General features: G+C 39.9%; 1 protein-coding gene across 1 annotated transcript in view; it reads left to right on the top strand.

Moving 5' to 3' along the window:
- fbn2b (fibrillin 2b) overlaps window positions 1–20,371 on the top strand; it is a 76,712-nt gene that overhangs the window by 28,490 nt on the left and 27,851 nt on the right. Inside the window, exons 8-24 of the mRNA XM_026913208.3 lie at window positions 1,468–1,593; window positions 7,863–7,988; window positions 11,246–11,398; window positions 12,748–12,924; window positions 13,015–13,161; window positions 13,603–13,722; window positions 13,874–13,999; window positions 14,135–14,257; window positions 15,080–15,355; window positions 15,637–15,690; window positions 16,330–16,455; window positions 17,250–17,375; window positions 17,940–18,056; window positions 18,904–19,041; window positions 19,423–19,473; window positions 19,604–19,729; window positions 19,876–20,103. Of these exons, the coding sequence (XP_026769009.3) occupies window positions 1,468–1,593; window positions 7,863–7,988; window positions 11,246–11,398; window positions 12,748–12,924; window positions 13,015–13,161; window positions 13,603–13,722; window positions 13,874–13,999; window positions 14,135–14,257; window positions 15,080–15,355; window positions 15,637–15,690; window positions 16,330–16,455; window positions 17,250–17,375; window positions 17,940–18,056; window positions 18,904–19,041; window positions 19,423–19,473; window positions 19,604–19,729; window positions 19,876–20,103 (2,340 nt within the window). The remainder of the gene's footprint in view (window positions 1–1,467; window positions 1,594–7,862; window positions 7,989–11,245; window positions 11,399–12,747; window positions 12,925–13,014; window positions 13,162–13,602; window positions 13,723–13,873; window positions 14,000–14,134; window positions 14,258–15,079; window positions 15,356–15,636; window positions 15,691–16,329; window positions 16,456–17,249; window positions 17,376–17,939; window positions 18,057–18,903; window positions 19,042–19,422; window positions 19,474–19,603; window positions 19,730–19,875; window positions 20,104–20,371) is intronic.

Below are 20,371 nucleotides of genomic sequence, written 5' to 3'. Positions count from 1 at the left end.
AATGGTCAGAAATACGGTGATGGAAAAAAGGGTGAAGAAACCTTTGCCAGCTGTGCATAGAAATTGCAAAAATTACCTGAGCACCAGGAACACGGGACTGGCATTAAATTAATTATTAGATAATTATTATAAATAACAGTGTTTATTTTCTCTTTTTGTTCATCGGTCCAAATATCCAGAACACAAAGCGTCTCATGGCTCAAGGCAGCAGGCCATGCCTAGAAAAAACTGCATTTCTGGTTCACTTCCTGTAGTTGAGTCGATTCTGAATCAAATCACTTTCTCACTGCAATCGAATCACACTGGATTTCACTTGAAAGTGGACTGAGAACCATCTCACTCTATGTTTTAATTTGCACCTAAGTGTGATTGCTGTGTTCTCACCTTCCTAAAGAACAACATCAAGGTGGAAAACACATGAGGATTCTGCTCAAACAGATGAAATGCTGAATATGTTAAAGAACTCCTAAAAAGTTCTTTGGTTTTTCCTTTAAAGAGAAAAATTTCAGATTCTTGATAGAGAATAGATAGAACTAGAGATTGTTGCGTGTCAGAGATGGTTCTGAGTAGAACCCTATTACCAATAATCTTTTGACAAACTATCCAAAGCACCCTTAAGGAAGTCTTTTTTTCTAAGAGTCTACCTCAAGCTTGTGTTAAGACTATCAGTGTTGAGGAGAAGATAAAGTAAAAATGTCAGTTGCAACTGTTAATGTTTTGGCTAGTATAAGAGCTGACTAGCTACTAAATTGGGAAAATGATTAGTCTCAGTGGCTGGTGAGCTACAGAAAGCTGTAGATTGTGTACTGCAGAGGACAAATAAGAAACTGAGGGACAAAACAACAATGTTCGCCAATCATAATAAAGCTAAATATAACCGGATCTACAACCCCCCAGAAATGGAAGAGAGAGAGAGAAAAAGGTGAAGAGAAAGAATGAGAGTGAGGGAGCATTCCCCATGGACCAGGTCACCATTCGGCTTCACTGGCCAGCCCACTTCATTCTGAGGGGAAGAGGTCCTGGCGTACCGATGAGAGTGTTTCCTTTTTGAACAAGTGCTCTACTCTTATGAGCCTGCATTGGTGCCAGGATTTCTAGCCTCTATTGTTCTTTCTTCAGGCCGTTCTTGGGTCATCTGGTTAAAAAAAAAAAAAAAAAAAAAAGGAAATCAACTCTTGTTTGAAACAAGGAAATCTTGTTTTGGGTACTGCGGGTTCTCTGGCTAACAGAATGCTTAAAGGAAAGAATTAAACTGTTAGAGTTAGAGCCTGTTAGGAAATTCACAGCTGTAGACTGGCTGAGTGGCAGGTTGTTAAACGTTACTCAGGCCACACAATGAATAACACGTAACATTTTACACATAGCACATGATGCTGTTAATAATTTAAAATTGTTTCAGACATAAGCCAAATCTATGTGAAGAATATGCGACATGCTAAGCTTCTTTCTTTCATTCTGTTCCTCTAGATGTGGACGAATGCCAGGCCATCCCTGGTCTCTGTGCAGGAGGGAACTGTATTAACACTGTGGGTTCGTACGAGTGTAAATGTCCTGCAGGCCATCGGCAGAGTGAGACCAACCAGAAGTGTGAAGGTAAATGACTCAGATCTGTTAATCAGATCACATTGTTAGAACATTGCAGAAATGTCATTTATGTAACATTATGGTTTAACCTCTAGAGCCAGTCAAATACATTAGTCACTGTTCTAATAACATTCTCTATGAATTAGAACAGTTCCAAAAGACTCTTTAAGGGGTTCCTGAATGGTTCTTTGGATAGTTAAGAGTTCTTAGCTTCTTAAAGAGGTTCTACTTGGAACCCTTTCTAAACAAGAGCCCATTTGTTGTAGGTTTCTATATAGAATCCTTAAGTATTCCTCCAAATGGTTGTAGTTTTAACTGTATTGTGCTCTTGTACCTCCACTGTGGTCTCACCATCAACACTCAACTGGTGTAGCGTTTTCAGACATAACACCAGGAACACCAGGAACTTTTTCCGCAAAATGTTGGCAGATTCTTTCACATCTGCAGTCCATTGCTGAAACTTTGCTGCATCATACTGAATAGGAAAATCCCAGAAAGTCAGGATGTGATGGAAGACGTATGGTGCAAAATGATGGCTCAACGGATCGTGTCAGATGTAGTTCTTTTTAATTATAACATGCTTTGGAAATGAAACATACATGGATTTTTTTTTTACTAGATCTAATTTTAGTATTGTAAAATAGTAGAACTGGCAGAACTTTTAGTGGTGAGTCTGCTGCTCCTAAAATCCAGTTTGAAAATCCATGGGGTATCGTCATACATTGAGCTGATTAAGCAATGAGATTTTGCAATGAGAGTTCACAGAAAGAGAAGCGTTTTGGTGAGGTGGAGGGGTGGGGCTGCTAAAGTTTTATGGCCCATAGCAGAAGTGGCTTTACTCCCAGAATCTAATTATCATGTAACATGGCTTCTATTACTAGAGATTCGACTAAAAGATAAGTCTTGGTGTTACATGAGAAGATGAAAAGTAAAGTGATTATAATTGTCTTTGGTGCATGACTCTAAGAATCGGAAATAATTAAGTTGTTTGCTTATCGTCAACCTTCACTGAAGCACACCGTGCTGTTGAAATGCACTTGTTATCAGATAGCTAGCAAAGCGCTGGTCTGTTTCTCGGGCTTGTGTGTCTTTTCATTAGCCAACATGTTTGAGGCTTTAAGGCTTTTCCTCACTCGGTGTCTGTTTCTGCTCTGGGATATGTTACTTTGCATTGACTTGATTGGGTGGAATTTAAACAATGAGAAGTGAAAACAAGCAGGCAACTGGTTTCAAGAGGGGGGGGTAAAAGCTGCAAGATCTTAACACAGCCTTTGGGGTATAGAGAGAGAGAGAGAGCGAGAGAGAGAGAGATGCAGAAGAGTGAAGAATAGGCTTATCTAATATAACAATGTAATCTCTTGTGTAACTTCTCTTTCCGTCTTTTATGGTTAAAAACAATATTAATACATGAACGTTTATTTAATTTTGAACCTTTGTTAGTTTAACATTTACTATCAGCTTGATACATGATGGGTCCCTAGAGGACTAGTGGTTAGGCCTCTGTGGTCTCACCACAGTGGCCCGGGTTCGATTCCTAGCCAGGGAACCTACCCCAGCCACTGGGGCTACACACGACAGTGCACTCCCAGTGTGGTCCCAAGCCCGGATAAAACTGGGGAGGGTTGCGTCAGGGACGGCATCCGGCATAACAACTGTGCCAAATCAAATATGCAGACCAATGATCCGCTATGGCGTCCCCTAAAGGGAGCAGCCGAAAGAAGAACATTGTACGCTACAAAAATGTGCATCCTGTTCAATCAAAAGTGATTATGTAGCACTGCAAATGTATTTCCACCTCCTGAAACCAGAAATAGTGAAAATGTTCGTTTTCATGTCAAAGACTCTTAGGCTAAGGATAGGTTTAGTGCATATAGTGAGGTTGAAGAATGCTTTTTCTCTTCTGGAGCAGTGTAGCCAAAAGCCACAAGAAGGTTTTCTGTGCTGAGTGGACTACAAATCAAAATGATTTAAACAATGTTGACCTACTGATGATTTTATTTTTGTTTAAAAATATGTGTAATAATTGAATTAAAAAGCTTGTTAGGTTCTACACTCTGTCCCTCTGGTGGAACCCTTAAGTAGAACCCTTTTAGGAAACTAACCTTAATTATCGAATGAGCTCTTAAAGAACCCTTGAACAAGCCTTTTATAAGAAACTGAAAAATAGCTTAAAATTAAACACTGAACAGCACCAGAAGAGGTTTTTGTTTTCATTTTCATGGATCAGTTTTACTGTTCTAGATTATTATTTACTGTTCTAGATACTGTGATCTAGACAGTAACAGAAGGTGTTGATTCATTTTCTGTACAGTACAGTTCCAACAGTACTTCCAAAACAAATCACAGATTTATATTAATGCTCTTGTTAATATAATATTTATACTGTTTCTATAGTAACGACTAATTCACAGAGACTTGAAAAAACAATGAAGTTTTCCGTCAGGAGTTTATTTAGCATTTTCTGAAGAAGTATCCCGTGTCAGCACAGAGGTGAAGCTGTAACTTTAAGCTTTCAGACATGGGAAATCTTCAGGACAGAGGGCTCTGGAGGTTCTTTCTTTCTTTTTTTTTTCTTATTAAATTCAAGAAAGAGAAAGTGACGCTGGTGAGCTTTCTGTTTTCCAACTGTTTATAGCTGCTATAACGAGTGATAAGAATGAGTAAATGAGTAATTAATAATGGATAAAAAGTATGACTTCATTTTTCAATGAATCAACTCCAACTTCAGGGTTGTAACAGTTACTCCACTTCATCATGCCATCCTGTTGTTAATTATTTTCCTTTAACAGCATGACCAGGAGTGTTTTATTCTTTACTTAATTTATTGTTCATCGATATTGCACAAGCCTAATGGAGATCAGACAGAAAGACATACAGAATAAAGATCTGTATTAGTGTTAAATATCTATATCCATATGCAAATATAGTTTTATAGCCTGATGCCACTGTACCTTCACTTTCTTTAAGTAAAGTGAAAGACATGTCCTTCTAAACCCAGACTGTCCTCAGAGAGCCATGCATTCTCAGTGTCATTAAATTAACCTCTGTGTGCTGCTGACGGATGAGAGGCTTGAGCAGAATCCAACTCATTGTCTGACTGAGCCATTTTGAGTTGGCAATTTTATCAAGGTCATGGGGAGGGCATAGAAAGTAAAAAAGAGCGGGTGAGAGACAATAACACACACACACACACACACACACACATTGTCCATGCAGAAATGTAATTTACACAATTTTATCTTAACCCAAATATAGCAGAGCCAAGTAGAAGTAGAAAGAGGGCTGGGATGGGAGACCAAAAGGCTTTGGCTGCTGTGCCTTGCTGGAAAAACCATGTTTAGGTTAGAGTTAGTGAGATCTCAGCTGTTGTCACAGAGGAGCTGCTGCTTACGTGGAGCAGCTTTGCTAATTACAAGACAGCACTGAACTGCAGAGATGTGTACCCTCAGGCGCCGTCGGGTTCTACCTCTTACTCCATCTGCTGCTTAAATGGGCAATTTCTTAGGAAGGAAGTCTTGCTCTACTGCCAGTAGCAGCTAAAAGGCTATATTTCACAGACACTAATGAGTGTGCTGCATCCCACCACACCAAAAATGGAGATATCTATAATCGAACTATGCAGCAAGGAGTGAAAGGCAGAAAGCCAGAGATAGTGTGCACTTCAGCATTGGTCTTCAGTCGTTTTTTTCCCTTGTTTCGCTCTCTCATTCTCCTCATGTAAATACAGGGTGCTGGCAATGGGCCATCTGTTAGCGCTTGAACAAAGAACCGTTTACATCTGGAATGGCATGGCCACAAAGGGAGCTCACAAATGGTAGTGTACAAGGACCTCGAGCCAACACACAGACAGACGTGCACATGTTGTACATGTTAGGAATAAAACACTTCTGGGCATGCTGTTATAGGAAAATAGTCCACAATGGGAATTAATTGTTTTATTCCTCTTATACCACAACAATTTGCTAACAATGACACTTTAATATTTATTACAGAATGGCACATTGGGCTTTCTATCCACTGAGTTATATTTAAAAATTATGTTTTTCTCTTGATGTTAAAAAGACAAAGAAATCACAGCTTGTTATTTTACTAAGAAACCTGAAAGCACAAACTCCTGAAGACTTTCCCATGGTGGCAAACTTACTGACTGTTACATTGGAGTGCTGACATTGGAGACTCCTTCAGTAAAATAAAAGTCCACTATATCAGCAATTATACATTTTTCTTTGCTAAATAACAACACGTTCTTAAATATCCATTTATTATTATTAGTCTTAGTTTATGTGTAGTGGTCATACAGTTCCCTGTGAATGAGCTGTTACTACAGAAAGAATACTGTATTAGAACAAGCTCATTATTATAAACGTTACAGCCTGCACTATTGTCTGAGCTGCTGTTATAGAAAATTAATTATCACCTACTGATTAGCCAGATTTGAGAATTCAGCAGTAGCACAGTAGAAGCAATTTTTAATCAGATGTTTAGACATACATACTCAGAAAGTACACCCAGATAATACACACAGCACTCACAGTTTGTTCAGGTGGCAGTCATTTCCCTTAGAATACACCCTCTCGTCTGGCCAGTGTAAAGTCTGGGCCGGTTCACAGGACGTCTGATTTATTTAGCTGGACTCTTATCATGCCTTTTAAATCAACACTAATGGAGTGACTCCATGGTTCCTTAGCTTGCTACTAACACACAGATACTTTTCACAATCCTGCGACATCTACACACATGCTGTAGATCGACAGGATCAATCATTACTCAAACTACACACAGATACATAAAAATAAGTGCGGTATTATGGATATATTTTTTCCATCTGGTGCTGTTTGCTGCTTTAGATTCCCATCATGCATAAATACAGACACACACACACATTCCCATTCACATAAAATGTGGTGCCAAGTGGCAGTTCTTTTCTGCTGATGCTGGTCTTGTTGGTGCTGCTATGCTGGAGTGGGGAAAACCCATGTCCACACCTGCAGCTCTTAAACCGTCTCCTGGTTTACATCATCTAATGCACTCAGAGCTACGAAGATTATAAATTTCCTGGAAATGAATGTCAAAGGTTCAGCAGAGTAGAAAAGCCTCCATGAACCGTCTAATAGTGCCACTGAAGTCTGGCTGACGAGCTGAGTCGGCTGCATTTCTCTTTTTTTACAACCAAGCTGAGACAGCTGTGTATACAGGCATTAGGATGACGTCCTATTGGAATATACTTCTGTTTCTTTAGCCATCACTCTTATTTAGGGCCTGGATACACCAAATTCATCAGTGCTCATTGAAAGTCTATGGTTTAGCATTGCCTGTATATTTTGCAGGGTACCAGCCAATACCTTGTTGGTGTCTGTTTGGAGCATGTTGGCTGTTCTGTAGTGAATCAACACATCTTTCCATGATACTGGAAATTTCCATTTTTATTTTTTTGATCATGAATTCATGAATACAGACTAGTGCCCCATTCTGGTGTGGAGAGTAATATCCTGACTAGAAGATGCAGAGTGTGTTTTTATAGTGTTGTAAATGCAACTTTTCACAGGAGATGTAAAGCAAGGGGGGCAATTATCATCATTCAACCTTTGGTTGGAGTTAATTTTGAAATGTTGGCTTGGTGTATCAGGGAGAATTACAGAGAATTGTAGACAATGGAGATCGGGGAGCCCAAGTCCAGTCCTGGTCATTTAACCCCCCTGGAGTGTTGAAGTCCAACCCTAATGTTACATACCTGATACCTGTAAATCAGTTTATAGATGGACCTGAATGTTAAAGCCAGGTGTGTGAATTCTCTCCAGGATGTTAGATCACCAGGATCAGAGTTGGGCACCCCTGATGTAGATGATAGTGGTGGTAGAAGGCAAATCAGTGGCCAAATAAGAGGCCTAAACTTTCATTAGTCCCAACCACACACTGCTACCAAAACTTAATCTTGATGAGAGCAGAGCTTACATCTGGACCACAAGCTGAGCACAAGCATTAGATATGTATATGTATATGGCTATATATGGACAGTTTTTGGCCTAGATCCCAAATGCCATTAAAACTCTAAATGTGGCAACTTACAGTTGGGCCCACAATACACTTTATCAATGCTATACCCAACCCTTATATACCTAAACCATATATGGCCCTGAATGCTGTCTGTTATCTCTGAAGAGACCAATGGATAGTGCAGCAAACAAATAAACAAACAAAAAACTCTGGTGTGTCTCTGGTTATGCTGTCGGGGTTCCATACAGCCAGCTGTACTCTTGTTTTTTGTTTGACTTTTCCAGATGTGGACGAATGTTCCACCATCCCTGGGGTTTGTGATGGTGGAGAATGCACCAACACTGCTGGCAGCTACGTCTGCACCTGTCCTCGTGGCTTCGTCACCAGTGCAGATGGGTCAAGATGTATAGGTAAGACATCACACACACACTCTACCTGACCTATAATTATGGCTACATCATCAGCCAAAAATGGTCCAAATGAGTAGTTAAGACACACAGACAAATACACATATTCTCTTCGTGACCTAATGAGGCTATGTTACCAGCACATGTGAGTCCAAGTATGTATGTCAGTCTTTGCACACACACACACACACACATACACATACAAAACACACCTGTCTGACATCTGGCACCACTCTTCCTCTGCCTGCATGAGTCATTTGGCCTTTTGGCTTGTGGTCATCCTCTGCAAGCTCAGGCACGTGGAGTGTGTGTATATGTGACTCAGCTCCACATCTGCTGCGAAGCACCAACAGGTGTTAATGGATATAGGCATCTCCTGAAGGCTCTTTCATTCCTGAGCAAACCCTCTGAACTTTTTCTCAAGGATCTGTCTGTCTGAACACAGGAAGTGGGTGATTATTGTAATGGAGAAGTCGTATTCGCCTGTACTCATTCGTCATCTACCATCTGTGAGGAAAGGTTTTTTTTTTTTTTTTTACAGCTTGTATTGTTGACTTCTTTTAGTTGTGTAATCACAGAAAGTCATGTGAGGTGGTGTAGACCACATGGACCTGTTCAGGTAAATACATTATGATAAATATTCCCAAAATGAGTGTCATGCAGAACAGGGGCCAGTGAAATTCTGTTTCTGGCAGCAGATGTTAAAAAATGCTTTGGTTCCATTCCCAAAGCCGGAACGAAGGATTATGGGGCTGTGGAAATAGAATTATTGTCCACTGTATATCTTTATAGAGACGATGTGGACATTCCAGACTGACTGGTAATGGACTGATATGGGAATAGTGAGTGTATAGCAAACAACTTAGTTTATTTTGGGAAAGTTTCAGGCCGGCAATTGTGGATTAATCCGAAAACAGTTCTTGTTAGTACTGGGAAGTAGGACTGCTAGAGTTCAGTCTCAGGGGAGTAGAAGTCCAGAGCTCAGCAGGGAGACACAAGACTGCTATTTCCTCTTTACACTAAGGCTAGATGTTGACTCTGGCATGGGGTTGTTCTCTGACTCACTAACTTTCTGAATACTTCTTCATTCTCTGACTTTTTTCTGTCCTTTCTTATATTTATTGCAGTTTAATTCTCAAACTCCTTTTCTATTCCTTATTCGTTCTCTATAGGTTTTTCCCACTCTAGGAGACAGCCATTTTCTCACATTTCCACCCCACCATCTTAACCTCTGAACTAAATGATCTCTACGAGCAAATTTATGAAGACTCGGGTGATGTATTGTCATATATTCCAGAATAGTCATTTCCTACTAATCACATGACCTGTCTGTTGGTGGAGATACTTACAGTACCCTTGGGACTAACTGACCTGACCCGGATTTGTTTCCTAAATCCTGAAGTATAAACTGTGTTCCATATGGGATACCCCTTGTTGGGAGGTTTGTATGAGTTATGCAGTTTGTTGGTGTTTTAGCAAGAGGAAACATAGCAAAGTTCTCATGATCCAGGCTCAAGAGATGTGCCACTTCATTTGGTTTTGCTCCATCATCGGAAGATCGCAAGTTAATATGCAGAAGATAGCTAACAGCATAATTGGCCCTGCTCGTTTGGTGGCATTCCTCTCCTCCCTATTAGAGCGAGGTTAAGCAATCACAGATGTCTCCTAGCTGATATAGGATAGTTAGTGCTCAATATGTTCTGCTACTTTGCATGACCAGCAGTTTGAAAAGATGAGGTAGCTTCATATGTCGGAAGAAGCACATGATAGGTTTCACTTTTCCAGATGGGAAGCTGTTGTGCAATGGAGGTAGAATTGCTTGTTACTAACTTGGGAGAAAATTGGGGGGGAAAATCAAGAAAAAAATCATGACACACTAATTATGCCAATTCTGTGTCACACTGTGAAATCCCACTCTGAAAGAGAAAAAGAATGAAACGGAGAAGGAAAAAGAGAAAGGCTGCAATTGTGCGTATAGAAATAAAAAAAGTCTGGTTCCAATTACAGCTATCATCTCCGTCACGGCCTTTGCAGAAAAACCCTGTGCCCCCGCCCCTCATGCCCCCTTAGCTACATTCTTCCCCTTTCTCTCTGCCCCACCGTGTCCCAGTGGACTTGCTGGTTGGGTTTAAAATGAGCAGTTTAGCCTTCAGACAGATGGCTGCCTGTGTTGACTGGAATTGGTCATGAGCGCTCCACATGGAACTGATTAATTTCAGAGCGCTGTCTCATTAGACTGGCTAATCGACATGCACCACCCCTCCTGCGTGCTTGTGCTTTCTTTTTCTAAACACATAGGCCCCTTTAAACCCTTTTAGCCCCAGTCCCATTTTGACCTTGACCGGTAGAAACTTGCAGTCACAGAGCCATTTTTGGGTCGCTTTCAAATCTGCGTTGATTTTCCGGCCCCCTCTTGACATCTCCAGCTCCCGCCTCATAAAGGGGCTTCCTGGAAGCTGGCCAGGGGAAGGGCACACATGAACCCGACTTCCTGCAAATACTCACAGGAGAAAGCCAATACTTGGAAATCTTGGAGTTCATCCTCAAGTCAAGGAGCTCAATATTCTAAAGCTGGACGTGACTCATCATATTCAGAAGAAAGTGTGAAAAATTTGTTTGTTTGGCAATAGATGAACCAAACTGTAGACATATATGCTTTTTTTGTCTGGTTTCTACCCTTGGTATTTCTTTCTTCTCTCTCCATGTGTCTGCTTGATTTTATCTTCTATTTTTCTCTTTTTTCTCTTTCACTCAATGAAAGAAAACAATCACTTTCTCAAGTTGTAGCTCTCTGATGACATCAGATCATCAGAGTTCAGTTCTTGTCAAATAATTGTTTGTAGTGGCTAGTTAGCTCATAAAAGTTCTTTAAAATATCTGTAAACTAGGTGAAATTTGGAGAGTTTCAAGGAGCCACACAAAACACACACACACACACACACACACACACACACACAACTGACACCACACTATTTGTTGAAGGAGAAATGTTTTCTGGCTTGCCTTCTAAGAAAAAACTCTGTTCTGGCTGGCAGCTCATTTCTGGCCCAGAAAACATTAAAAGAAACCTAAAGAAACTAAACTGCACAACAATATCGCTAATAACAGTGTTACTAAGGTAACTTTGTAAGACTATTATTAAAAACAGCACCTTTACTGTTCTTTATGTGAAATGTATAGACTGATTTATGTATGGTTCTTTAATCCTTAATGTTCACTCTGTCTCTGACTCTGTTTTCATTTTTATCTTTTTATTTAAGATCAGAGACTGGGGGTGTGTTTCGCCTCCTTGGCTAATGGGCGCTGTGCGATGGAAATGACGGGCCAGTACACCAAGATGCAGTGCTGCTGTGATACAGGTCGCTGCTGGGCCATGGGTCACATCCCAGAGATGTGTCCAGTCCGGGGTTCTGGTGAGTTTACGATATACATGTACAGTTATGCACACAAAAACTCGTAGGAGGACACACTCTCAGAAAAAAACCCAGAATTCAAACCCACACACAAAGTCTGAATTAGTGACAGATCCAAACCAGTGTGGGTAGTGTAAACGCTTTGGACGGACACTTTGTTAGAGTGGTAAAGCCAGAGATTACAAACCTTCCTCAGACATTCCCTGTTTTTTAAATACTTCCCTTCCTCACCCAAGTGCTAGCCATCTCTTTGGCTCTGAGCTTGTGAGAGTATATGTGTGAGCCACAGGAATGTACAGGCTGAGTGTATGCCAAAGCCTGCGATAGGCCTCTTTTCCTTTGGTTCATCTCTGTCCATGGCCTTCATGCTTTTCCAGCTAACAGAAAACACATATGCTCACCAGTCAAAGCCAGCAGTTCTGTTTATGCTAACAGACGTACTCATAGACACACTCTACTTATTCACATGCAAACTACTGTCAGTGAATTCGAATTATGTGTAAAAGCGTGCATTTCCCGGTTTAAACAAAGGGAGGGGAATTTAAATGAACTAAAGCTGGGTAGACTACACTAACCATTGTGTTGCTTATGTAAAGATTTATGTAAACAGAACTAGAGGATATCAGTAGGTGTATAGCCCCCTGTATATATTTAGTCCTATATGTTTAATGATAGTAAGACGAATTCATAGCATAGTCATAGATGATGAAGATGAGAAATTGGGTTAAAATACATCATTGCATTTTCTAAATAATAACTGAATAGATAATATCATTCAGTCTCATATTGCAAAAACCTTGAGCATTTTTAGGTACTCTAAAACCGTGGTTTTCAAAGTGGGGTCTGGGGAACCCCAGGAGTCTGTGATTGTGTTATTTAATTTTATTACAGTGGTGGACATCACAAACCACAATTATCAAAGTATATAGGATTACCATGGACTTTCAACACAAAAGAAATTCAACATGTTTTTTCAATGCATTTAGTTGAAATTCAATTATAACAGAAGTCTAAGGACAGTTATTGTCAATAAATGTTTCAAATATGCATCTATGTAATACATATTCAAAACTACAACCCTTGCACTCGAGTGTTTTGATCCAAACCTATAGCACTGGAGTAATCCAACCAAAAGTTCTCAGTTATTTTCTTAGTACAGGGAAAGGGACTAAAATTCACATATGTTGCAGATTTGGGTGAATAGAGATTAGGTTGGAAAATGTTTTTGGATACATACAGGACCCCAGAACCTTTTTTGGAACCATTATTTTGGGGCTGGCTATTGAGCAGTAGCAGGCTAAACCAACGCAGGTTACGCAGTGTAAAAGTTTACACCTCTGTACTTTTAGATGAATACCGGAGGCTGTGCATCGAGGGAATTCCCTTTACAACCGGTAGAGAGACTATTAACGTGTTTAATGGTCACAAGTATCCTGGACAGAATGGGCACGGGCATGGCAATGGCAATGGAAATGGCAACGGCAATGGAGGAGACTGGACCAAGATTGACACACGTCCAATTATTGGTAATTTTGCATTGTGTCTGATGTGTAGTATTTTTTATAGTTAAAAGCAGTGTCTTGGATTGAAGCAATGTCCTGTCATTTCGTTTCCAGTCCTGCCTCAGAACTTAAGCACATCCATCGATGTGTGTAAACATTTCCCCAATCTGTGTCTGAACGGCCGCTGCATCCCCACCCCCAACAGCTACCGCTGCGAGTGTAACATGGGCTACATTCAGGAGGGGCCTGGCCAGTGCACAGGTAACACATGACATACCGTATAGTTTACTGTTTGAATGTTTGGAACCAATGTTCTCACTCGATACATATAATACAATTACACAAATTTGATACTAGCATTGTGCAACTTCATAGGTTCAAATCATTTGTAAGATGCTGTAAATATTTTGTCTGGATTGAAGAATGAAGCAAGAGATTTTTAAACTTTTCTAGGAAACCGTGTAGCATCAAGATGAAGTTACATAAGAAATAAAACACTTGGGGGCATGCTGTTATATTAAAATAATCAACAATGGGGTGGTGTAATAAGGGCTGATGTAAAGCAGTCTCTTCTCTTTTCTCTTCTTTTCTCTTCTTTTCTCTCTTCCCCTCTCTTCTCTCCTCTTCTCTTCTCTTCTCTCCTCTGCTGCCATCTGTAGGCCTTTCATGTTATGAGATTTTGTCCTCTTCTCTCTCTTGTAGATATGGACGAGTGTAGCAGTAACCCCTGTGTGAACGGAGACTGCATTAACACCCCGGGTTCGTACCACTGCAAGTGCCATGAGGGGTATCAGGGCACCCCCACCAAGCAGGCCTGCATCGGTATGAGTTATAAAATGCATTCATATGTAATTGTGAAGAACTCACCAACATTGCATATACGCAAGGCTGTACTGACCTTATTAGACAATGATCCATATGCACATGCATGCAATAAAACATTAACATCCTCTCCTAATGTTCACTGTTTCAGATATTGACGAGTGTATCGTAAACGGAATCATGTGTCGCAACGGCCGCTGTGTGAACACAGAAGGAAGCTTCCAGTGCATCTGCAATGCTGGCTTTGAGATCAGTCCTGATGGGAAGAACTGTATAGGTAAGGATCCAATCTCCTCCTCCTTTATGATCACGTCTTACGCTTGCCTTTAGAGTCAATCGAGTTTCTTTTTGTTATTTGCTACAATGTTGTTAGTGTTAGCTATAATTCTTTATAATTCATGATCTTTTGCAGATCATGATGAATGTGCGACCACCAACATGTGTCTGAATGGCATGTGCATCAACGAGGACGGCAGCTTCAAGTGCATCTGTAAACCTGGCTTCACCCTGGCTCCAAACGGACGCTACTGTGTCGGTGAGCAGAGGAGGCTTGGGGTCTATTATAGTTCAGTGAAATCAGTCATTAACCTAAAGTCATGATACCACTGATGTTTTAAAGTGATTCATTTAGTTTACAAACTGCATTTATTGATCAAATTTGACTTTGAATTGAATCAAATTAAGCACAGGGACTGATTGTTTAGAAAGCTGGAGAATTTACTCCTAATCCACATGTAACACAACTGATCTAGTGTCCAGGAGCATCTCCATACTAAAGCAACATGATCTGACTGATATATATATATATATATATATATATATATATATATATATATATCATTGTACAGTGCATTTGCAGTTACATTAATAATAAAAAAAATATTAAAATCATTTGAAAATGAATGTAAACATGCATTTTATATGCATTTTAGTGATTTAGTGTTACTACTATTAGGATATTGTAAATATAAAGTTGTTTGGTCATTAGCTTTTGTTTGCCAAGTTAACAGTTAACAATTTAACAGTTAACTAACATTTTGTAAATATAAATATTAGCTCCATTGTTTCTTTTATCTGGTTTAGCTGGTCTGGTTAACTAGCAAAACCTTTCTGATAAAGCTGGCCTAAGCTGTTTTTAAGTAATGGACAAGCATGAATTTTTAGGGGTTTTCTTGAGAAGACTCCATATGTCTGACAGATGCATGATGGAAGAAGGTCAGCATGAACTATAGAATATCATTTAGTGATATGACAGACGATTGTCCCTGACTCCCAGCCATGCAACAGCTGCCACTTGGGTCAAAAATCTCAAAGTAGAACCTGTATTAAGAACTTCTGCTTCCTTTTACTCTCACAGACATCGATGAATGCCAGACGGCGGGTATCTGCATGAACGGCCGCTGTCTGAACTCGGAGGGTTCGTTCCGCTGCGAGTGCCCGCCGGGGCTGGCCATTGACTTGGATGGCCGTGTTTGTGTGGACACACACATGCGCACCACCTGCTACGGCGCCATCAAGATGGGCACATGCTCGCGGCCGTTCCCTGGTGCCGTGACCAAGTCGGAGTGTTGCTGTGCCAGTCCTGAGCACGGGTTTGGCCAGCCATGTCAACCTTGCCCTGCTCGCAACTCAGGTACAAATTCCAGATCTTTGCTTTAAAATATAAAATCCTCAGTTTTGTGGATTGTATTGAATTCAAAGGTGGAAGTAAATAAAAATATTCATTTATCTATGAGAGAAATGTATGGGAAGACCTTTTAGAAGAAGTTTTTTTAACCTTTATATTATCAACTGGATTAAAGCATAACTGAAGAAGATTATATACAGTGTTTATTCAGTACTTTATGATATCTTAGCCTTGAGCTGATGTGTGTGATAGATTTGTAAAGTTCACTGAGCCCCTGTTCTCCCCAGCTGAGTTCCAGGCTCTGTGCAGCAGTGGTATTGGCATGACGATAGACGGAAGAGGTGAGTTTATAAATACACACTGACACTCTGGGTTTATAAATACACACTGACACTCCATGCACACACAGACCATGTATGTTGCGTTCATCCTTTTTTTAGTTTCAAAATAAAATTTATTTAAAAAAAAAACTTTTGACTCATTTTATTTAACCATGCAAAATCTAGAAATGTAATATTTAGGAAAATAAATATTAGCACATTGTAGCACATTTCAGCATGAACAGAGTCTGCTTGGAAGTAAAAGTCGACTATATTACAGGCTATTCTCTGGTTAAGAGGAGTACTCTGGAATAAAAAAAGGAGTACTCTTTTTCTCTTTTCATAAAAGAATAAAAATGGGATCAGAAATAAATTCTAAGTGAATGCACCTGTAAAATTATGCCATTATGTTGTGCTCCTTTACTGTCACGCTCTTGTTATGTTTAAAAAGCACATCGTGAGCCACATTAGCAGGCATTAATGGCGGTCTTTAATCTACCTTCTTCTTGATGCTAGTAATTGCTGATAAACATCCAGGTCATTCATTCAGTTTTGATGAAAAACAAATTTTTTGTCAATAAAAAAATGTAATGAATGCAGTGTCCACAGACCATACACTTTCTGAAATTTTTTTTAATTCACACATCTGTTGCTTCTCAGACATCAACGAGTGCGGTTTGAACCCAGACATCTGCAAGAATGGGGTGTGTGAGAACCTGCGTGGGAGCTACCGCTGCATCTGCGACTTCGGCTGGGAACCCGACTCCAGTGGCAAGAACTGCGTGGGTGAGTGATCACGCCTGTCCGGCCATCAGAGCTACAGGACCTCTGTGTTGAAATGAGTTACATTTCAGTCATTTTACTCAGCTGTAACTCATCAGGTGTTCATACAGCTACTCTTTTCAACACAGGATGTGAAAACTGGTCTCTGTGGATTCAGCACACCATGTGATCAGATGCTGATTTGATGACTAAACATATTTCAATCTGTTTGTGCTGTAAAAATCACTGCTTTGGGAGAAACATTTGATGATCTGTGATGATGTCAGTTAGCATGATCCAGATCAGATGTATCTGGAAACTGACATGTGCAGAGTGACAATAAAGATCATAAAATCCATTGTTTTAGTAAAAGCTCACATAAATGGTGTGTTTATAGAAAAACGGACCACATATGAGTAGAAACACCAACTTCACGGAAGGTCCTTTTTGCGTCAATAATAACATTACAATATTATTTTCATTTCATCTTATTTTTGTCAAATTCAAATTCAGAAAGACTGTCAGGTTCAGAGGTTTTGTCTCATTTGTCAAAAAACATTAAAACAGCAGGTTCTCCACTTAACTTTACCTTACAATATACAGTATGTGCTTACACACACACACACACACACACACACATATTCTGACGTAGCTTTTTTTAGTGGTACTGTCCACTAAAAAGACCACTCCAATTAGGCACACCACCTCTGAATGATTTCTTTCTATTATGAAATGTCGACACTCTTAATAAAAAACTGAGATGCTAAGGGTTTTTTTGTGGTCATTGATATTCATTGGAGGATTTCTGTATCTTCCAGATGTGGATGAGTGTCTGGTGAACCGGCTGCTGTGTGATAACGGCCAGTGTAGGAACACGCCTGGCAGCTATGCCTGCTCCTGTCCCAAAGGTTTCATCTTCAAAGCTGACTCAGAGACGTGTGAAGGTGACTTTTTTACTCCACAACTTCACTGCTTTTTACAACCCAGCCTGCTTGTGTAGATCTGTAATCCAGTAAGCAGTGAAATGGCTAAAAATGTAACACAAACATCATTCAAAACATTAGTGATGACTCTTTAAGGCAGGGTTTATTTCTTTTTTGTTCCTTTTTCAACCATTTAATTGTTTTGATCGTTATCACTGTTGCTTGCTTATTACTTGGCTTTTTTCTACTGGTGGATAAGAGCACCACAGAGCATCTTTTTATGATTATGCATTGGTGTCTAGTGGCTGGTAATGCAACAAAAGTCTGATTAAAGGAGTTGGACGTAATAATAAAATGCAGACATGGTGTGATATTATAATATAATGATCTCATAATGAGAAATATTAGATAACTTTTCCTTTATTCAATATATGTTTGCGTGCTAAGGTATGATTTTTGCTGTGCTAACCTGAATCTTTGCCTTCGTCTGGGGTTCTACATGCTAGATCCACAATTTTCCTGCCTGCTTTATGCTTTATACAGACCAGCACCGTCTCAGTGTCTAACCGTTTCTCTGTCTTCCAGACATTAATGAGTGCGAGTCTAGCCCCTGCATCAACGGAATCTGCCGGAACGTGGCCGGCTCCTTCACCTGCGAGTGTTCTCATGGCAGCAGGCTAGACTCCAACAACATCTGCGTGGGTAAGAACGTCTGTGTTTCTGAAGCATTATACTCATACTAGATATTCTTTCCTCAACTGCCAGCAAATCTTTTACATGTAATCGCTTTCAAAGGTTGACAGATTTTGAGAAAAGCGCCGCCTGACCAATCAGGTCGCAGCAGTTAGTGATACTGCTTATATACAATATGCTGAATTATGGATAAACCATTTATCATAAAGTACATTATGTCGAATTACACTGCCATTCAAGCATTTTTGAGCACCTAGAGTTTCTTAGGTTACATTTATGGAATAAAACACATGGGGAAGGGCTGTTATAGGAAAATAATCCACGACAGGGTGGTAGCCTGACCATAAGTGACCCTGAATAGTGTTTTATTTCTCTTATACCATAGCAATTTTCCAACAATTACAATTTTAATATATATTACTGAATGACACAGAATGCTTTTTTTTTTTATCCATTTATAGTTACATTTGATGTTGGGGAACATCCATGAAAACAAGTTAGCACAAGCTCCTCTCTCTTGAAGACATTCTTGTGTCAGAAAACTTACTGATCATTACAAAGTGCAGACCCAGAGACACCTTCCATAAATGTTAAATAAACATCTCCTTACAGTAAACATCACCATATCAATAATTCTGTTTTTCTATGTTAAATAACATCTACATAACATTTTTATCCATTTAATATTAGTTATTATTATTAGTTTATGCAGATACTGTGAATGAGTATTTATTGAATTGTTATTTATACAGTATTTTTTGAGCAACTAACAAAACTTGTTCGCAAGAAGAGCAGCTCTACACAGTCACGTATACACACATTCTCAGACTATGGCTTCATTCTGTTTCTCATACAGAGAGTATGAAAGGTACTTGTTGGCTGCATGCACAAGATGGCCACTGTGAGGTGAACATCAACGGAGCCACGCTCAAATCAGAGTGCTGCTCCACTCTGGGCGCAGCATGGGGAAGTCCATGTGAAATCTGTGAAGCAAGTGAGTATATATGTATACAAACAGATACACACATATATACACACAGAGGCAGAAAGAAACATACAACACAACTGTGAACTCATGAAGGCTTGTTTGTTTTGCTCAGTAGATCTTTTCCTGCAGTTAAATGAAACCATAAACAGTGACCAAAAAGAGAGCAAGCAAAATAAACCGTAGGAACACAGAAAGAAATTTTAGAGCACAACTTCAGACAACAACAACAAAATATATTAGACATCATTACTACATCTACATTTTCTATTCATTTGCAAGGGTGCCATTATTTAAATTTCTTTCACCACTGCTTGAGTTCTGCATTAAGTTTTACAGCACATGTTGTTATTAGTTCAGACTTAATAACAATTGTTTCTTCTTCTGCAGACCCTCACTGCCCTCGTGGTCTCACTCGGAGGAAGGGACTTGTGTGTGAAGGTACGATATCTTGAATTCGCTCATTTTTCTGGACACACATGTTCAGTCTTTGCAAGAATATTACTTAGGCACAAACACACTTCCAATTGAACATACACAAAAAAAATCTCTGTCTCTGTCCTTCTGTCAGACATTAATGAGTGTGAGGTCTTCCCGGGGGTGTGCACTAACGGACGCTGCGTGAATACACATGGCTCGTTCCGTTGCGAATGCGCCGAGGGGCTCACGCTGGATGAGAGTGGCCGCACCTGCGTCGGTGAGAATCCCAATTCATATTTTAGGAATTTTTTAGCTGTAGTGTAAAGTGATATACAGAAATCAGCTATGTCAGATATACATTAATATATATGTGTATATATACTGTATATATCAGTTGTGATCTGTTTGTGCGTGTGTGTCCAGATATCCGCAGTGAGCAGTGTTATCTGAAGTGGGATGAGGATGAATGTGGCGAGCCGTTGCCGGGCCGTTACCGTTTGGACATGTGCTGCTGCTCGGTGGGTGAAGCGTGGGGTGCTGACTGTGAGGCCTGCCCTAAACCCGGCACTCCAGAGTACAAGAGCATCTGCCCTCGAGGCCCAGGCTTCGCCAACAGAGGAGACATCGTCACAGGCAGACCTTTCTACAAAGGTGCTACTCGAAATGAAGTGTTTTTTGTCTTTTTTGTTTACATATGGCCTCATATTGACTGCTGTTGTCAAGACTGAGTTTTCAAATCATGTCAGCTCCCAGATTCTAAAGAACATCAGAGCGCAAAGATATCACAATATGGACTGCATAGTATAGACCGCTTAAAGAGAGCTAGCATTCACAAAAGATGTTCATTTTAATTATATTAGTAAGAGATATTTAAATAAATAACACCATAAATATACTTCCATTTGAACCCATGGACTAG

Source organism: Pangasianodon hypophthalmus, chromosome 11 (assembly GCF_027358585.1).
Source record: "Pangasianodon hypophthalmus isolate fPanHyp1 chromosome 11, fPanHyp1.pri, whole genome shotgun sequence".
In the NCBI taxonomy this organism is placed as follows: Eukaryota; Metazoa; Chordata; class Actinopteri; order Siluriformes; family Pangasiidae; genus Pangasianodon; species Pangasianodon hypophthalmus.
The sequence above is the reverse complement of the archived record's forward strand: the minus strand, read 5'-3'. Positions and strand labels throughout refer to the sequence as shown.